Raw genomic sequence first — 5000 nt, 5'->3', positions numbered from 1 at the left:
TCCGAAAAATTATTTGTGCTATAATCAGGAAGGCCCTTAAAGCCTCTTAATCTTCTTTCGGTATTGACATCCCTTCCGTTTTCCTTATTTATTTATTTATTTATTTATTTGTTTTAGCCAGGCATTGTGCCCCTCCCCTGTAGGGTTGGGGTATTCTCAGTCAGAACTTTAACCTTGCTCCTTAAAACCCTAAATCTAAGTCCCCCGACTTCAGACTCCTCTACTGACAAGCATGGCTGCTCATTCTCTGAACCACATATTTTTCTTCTTACGGGCGTTCTTACTACCACCTCGATGGCGTGTGCGAGGGGTTAACAATGCATTCCTTTCTAACCCATCCCCCGTCAATCTCTCATCAGGGGGGCCTAGGGCCGGGTCCTCGACAGTGTATGCGTGTATGTGTGTATGCGTGTGAGTGTGTGTGTGAGTGTGTGAGTGTGTGTGTGGAGAGATGGAGAGAGATGTGTGAAGCAGAGTGAGCTCAGGGCCTGATCCAGCAGAAATTCAGCATCATGTGGCAAACAAACAAACCCGGCTAGGATAGAATCATGCATGTGTATTTTGGTTTTTATATGTGGATTTATATTACAGTGCGCAGATGAGGGCTGTTTATGTGTCCACACAGGATTTGTCATGGACACGCCCCCAAGGATTATGGGATGGGGTTAAAGTGCATGTGCCTGACAACTCCAGGGCAGATGTGAGACGATGCTGTGCTGCGATGTGACCGCCCCGTGTTTGATTTCTGTGATGTGTACCCTGCCAGCTGTCTGCTCTTTCATGCCATCTGTTCTCTCTCTCCCTCACTCCCTCCTCTCTCTCCTGCACTCCCTTACTCCCCCCTCTCTCCTCCTCTCCCCCTTCTCTCTCTCTCTCTCTCCCTGTCTCTCTCCCTCCCTCTCTCTCTTTCTCTCTCTCCCTCTCTCCTCTCTCTCTCATTCTCTCTCTCTCTCTCCCTCTCTCTCTCTCTCTCTCCCTCCCTCTCTCTCTCTCTCCCTCTCTCTTACTTTCTCTCTCTTGCTCTCTCTCTCTCTCTCTCTTCCTCCCTCTCTCTCTCTCTCTCTCTCTCTCTCTCTCTCTCTCTCTCTCTCTCTCCCTCCCTCTCTCAGGTGACATCCCAGCGGATGCAGGGGCTGCAGCTCCTGGTGTTCTGCAGGTACTCTCACCTGCCGTTCGTCAGGGGAGTTCAGACTCAGAGCACCCGCACAGGCCTGGGAGGCTACTGGGTGAGAGACCATGCCCACTATCACACCCACTGGCACAGAGACATGCCCACTATCACGCCCACTGGCACAGAGACATGCCCACTATCACACCCACTGGCACCCAGACATGCCCACTATCACACCCACTGGCACCCAGACATGCCCACTATCACGCCCACTGGCCCAACGATATGCCCACTGGCACACAGACACACCCACTGGCACAGAGACACGCCCACTGGCACAGAGACACGCCCACTGGCACAGAGACAGGCCCACTGTGTGTGTGTGTGTGTCTCCTCTCCCCCCAGGGGAATAAGGGCGGGATCAGTGCGCGGATGGCCCTGTTCGGCCACCCCGTCTGCTTCCTGAACTGCCACCTCCCGGCGCACATGCAGAACACGGAGCAGCGCATGGACGACTTTGACACCATCCTGCAGCAGCAGCAGTTTGAGGGAGCGGCCACTAGGGGCGTGCTGGACCACAAGTGAGCCGCCTGCTGCTCCATTATTATTATTATCATTATTATTATTATTATTATTATTATTATTATTATTATTATTACTGTTCTTACTGCTATTATTATTATTATTATTACTGTTCCTACTGCTATTATTATTATTATTACATTTATGACTATTATGACTACTATTACTGTATTATTATTATTATTATTATTATTATTATTATTATTATTATTATTATTAGCAGTAGTAGTAGTATTACGACTATTATCATTATCAGTAATATTAATATTATCATTATCATTATTTTCATTATTATCATTATTATTATATTGGTATTATCATTATCATTATGTTGAAAAAGCTTATGTTTATTATATGTATTATTAATCTGTGCAGTTACATTATTACATTACAAGGCATGTAGCAGACGCTCTTATCCAGAGCGACGTACAACGAAGTGCAAATCAAACGCAAGTACAAATGTGAAAGTGTGACAAGTACAGTTAAAAATAATAACGTAAAATTTGCTAATAATTACAAGTAATGGCATTTTTACTTTCACTCTGTCTGTAGAACCACATGGGGAGCCAGGCTGCTTGAGGGACATTTTGTTTTCGTGATATCTTGCATTTCCTCCACAGTGTGGTGTTCTGGTTCGGGGATCTGAACTTCAGAATCGAGGGCTATGACACGCACGTAGTGAAGAGTGCCATCGACAACAACACACTGTCATTCCTGTGGGAGAGAGACCAGGTAGGAGGTGTCCTGCTCAATACAGACCGCTAGAGGACACCAAATATACACTGCAAACAGAAACACTGTCCCGAGACAGATATGTGAGATCTCTTTCTCCCTCTCTCTCTCTGTCTCTCCCTCTCTCTTTCTCCCTCTCTCTCTCTGTCTGCCCCTCTCTCTCTCTGTATCTCTCTCTGTCTCTCTCTGTCTCTCTCTCTCTCTCTCTCTCTCTCTCTCTCTGTCTGTCTCTGCTTCTCTCTCTCTCTCTCTCTCTCTCTCTCTCTCTCTCTCTCTCTCTCTCTCAGCTGAACATGGTGAAGCACAGCGCTCGTATCCTGGAGGGGTTTATGGAGGGGCCCCTACAGTTCCCCCCCACCTACAAGTTTGATGTGGGAACACACACCTATGATACCAGGTATGGGATTGTGTGTGTGTATGTGTATGTATGTATCTGTGTGTGTGTGTGTGTGTATATATCTGTGTGTGTGTGTGTGTATGTATGTATCTGTGTGTGTGTGTATGTATCTGTGTGTGTGTGTATATATCTGTGTGTGTGTATGTGTGTGTATGTATCTGTGTGTGTGTGTGTGTGTGTGTGTGTGTGTATGTATGTATGTATGTATCTGTGTGTGTGTGTGTATGTAAGTATCGGTGTGTGTGTGTGTGTGTGTGTGTGTATGTATCTGTGTGCATATGTATGTATGTACTGTGTGTGTATGTATCTGTGTGTGTGTGTGTATGTATGTATCGGTGTGTGTGTGTGTGTGTATGTATCTGTGTGTGTGTGTGTATGTATGTATCTGTGTGTGTGTGTGTATGTATGTATCGGTGTGTGTGTGTGTGTGTATCTGTGTGTGTGTGTGTGTGTATCTGTGTGTGTGTGTGTGTATGTATCTGTGTGTGTGTGTGTGTGTATGTATGTATCTGTGTGTGTGTGTGTGTATGTATCTTTGTGTGTGTTTCTCTGTGTGTGTGTATGTGTGACACATGCAGTACAGTACAGCTTATGAAGCAAATGCCCTTGTCTCTGTCTGTCTCTCTCTGTTTGTCTCAGTGCCAAGAAGCGGAAGCCGGCCTGGACGGATCGGATCCTGTGGCGGCTGAGGGCGGCGGCCTCCCCCGGGCCTTCCCACAATGCCGCTCTCCAGCGCGGGCTGACGTCGTGGCTGAGCGCAGGGGTGAAAGTCACGCAGCACGCCTACCGTAGTCACATGGGCTTCACCATCAGCGACCACAAGCCCGTCTCCGCCCACTTCTCCCTACAGGTGAGACTTACCTGAGTCTGACTTCTCTACAGGTGAGTCTTATCTGAGCCTTACCTCCCTACAGGTGAGTCCTACCTGAGCCTTACCTCCCTACAGGTGAGCCTTCCCTGATTTTTACCTCCCTACAGGTGACCCTTACCTCAGTCTTACCTCCCTCGAGGTGAGTCTTATCTGAGTCTTACCTCCCTACAGGTGAGCCTTCCCTGAGCCTTACCTCCCTACAGGTGAGCCTTACCTTTTTTTTTTACATTACATGGCATTTAACAGACGTGCTTATCCAGAGCGACGTACAATGAAGTGCAAATTAAACACAAGTATGAGTGCTAAGAGGACCTGAGAGGACAGTACAGTTCCGAGTCCTAGTGTAAACATACAGATAATCAGAACCCTTGAAGAGTACAATCAACTGTCAAACTATCATACCACAGTTGGCAGCTAGAATACCCTGAATACAACAATACAACAGCAAAAAAAACAAGAATATCTATACAAGTAACAATATCTATACAATCTATACATAAGTGCCATTACAGTCTAAGGCTAATCATGGTGGTGAGTTAGGGAGGGAAAGGTGTAGCCTGAAGAGATGAGTCTTCAGTCTGCGCTTGAAGGAGGTCAGAGACACTGCCGTTCTGACATCCACCGGGAGGTCATTCCCCCACCGTGGGACCAGGACAGACAGCAGTCGTGAGCGTGAAGTGCAGGTGTGGTGAGGGGGAGGCGCCAGACGGCATGACGGCTTGTTGGTGTATAGGTCTTGATAAGGGATTGAATATATACAGGGGCTGATCCCTTAACTGCCTGGTATGCGAGCACCAAAGTTTTAAATTTGATGCGAGCCATAACAGGCAGCCAGTGGAGGTTGCTGAGCAGGGGCATGACATGTGAATGTCTGGGAACATTGAATACCAGACGGGCTGCAGCATTCTGGATCAGTTGTAGGGGTCTGATGGCAGATGCTGGAAGGCCAGCCAGCAGAGAATTGCAATAGCCCAGGTGGGACAGGACCATTGCTTGAACAAGGAGCTGAGTGGAGTAGGTGGTGAGAAAGCTGGCTACAGGTGAGTCTTACCTGAGCCTTACCACCATACAGGTGAGCCTTACCTGGCTTACCTCCCTACAGATGAGCCTTACCCGTTCATAGCTCTACCCCCCCTTCAGAAAAGCTTTGGTTCTTGGGCAATCCCTTTTAGCCTCCAGTCAATCATGGTCTCATCTGTCTACAAGACCTTTTCCCAGAACTGGGCTGGCTCTTTTAGGTATTACTTTGAAGCCTGGTCAACCTATTTTTGCAGCTAGAGGTTTGCTTCTTGCAGTGTAGCCTCTAT

At 47.4% G+C, this 5000-nt stretch overlaps 1 protein-coding gene across 2 annotated transcripts in view; it reads left to right on the top strand.

Moving 5' to 3' along the window:
• Positions 1 to 5000, top strand: part of LOC133105573 (inositol polyphosphate 5-phosphatase K-like) — a 20535-nt gene that overhangs the window by 11469 nt on the left and 4066 nt on the right. For both annotated transcript variants that reach the window (XM_061215757.1, XM_061215756.1), the window contains exons 5-9: positions 1110 to 1226; positions 1517 to 1692; positions 2314 to 2425; positions 2713 to 2822; positions 3462 to 3672. In XM_061215757.1, coding sequence (XP_061071741.1) covers positions 1110 to 1226; positions 1517 to 1692; positions 2314 to 2425; positions 2713 to 2822; positions 3462 to 3672 — 726 coding nt within the window. The remainder of the gene's footprint in view (positions 1 to 1109; positions 1227 to 1516; positions 1693 to 2313; positions 2426 to 2712; positions 2823 to 3461; positions 3673 to 5000) is intronic.

Source organism: Conger conger, chromosome 12, assembly GCF_963514075.1.
Source record: "Conger conger chromosome 12, fConCon1.1, whole genome shotgun sequence".
Classification (NCBI taxonomy): Eukaryota; Metazoa; Chordata; class Actinopteri; order Anguilliformes; family Congridae; genus Conger; species Conger conger.
Note: the sequence above shows the minus strand (reverse complement) of the source record. Positions and strands in the feature narration are given on the sequence as shown.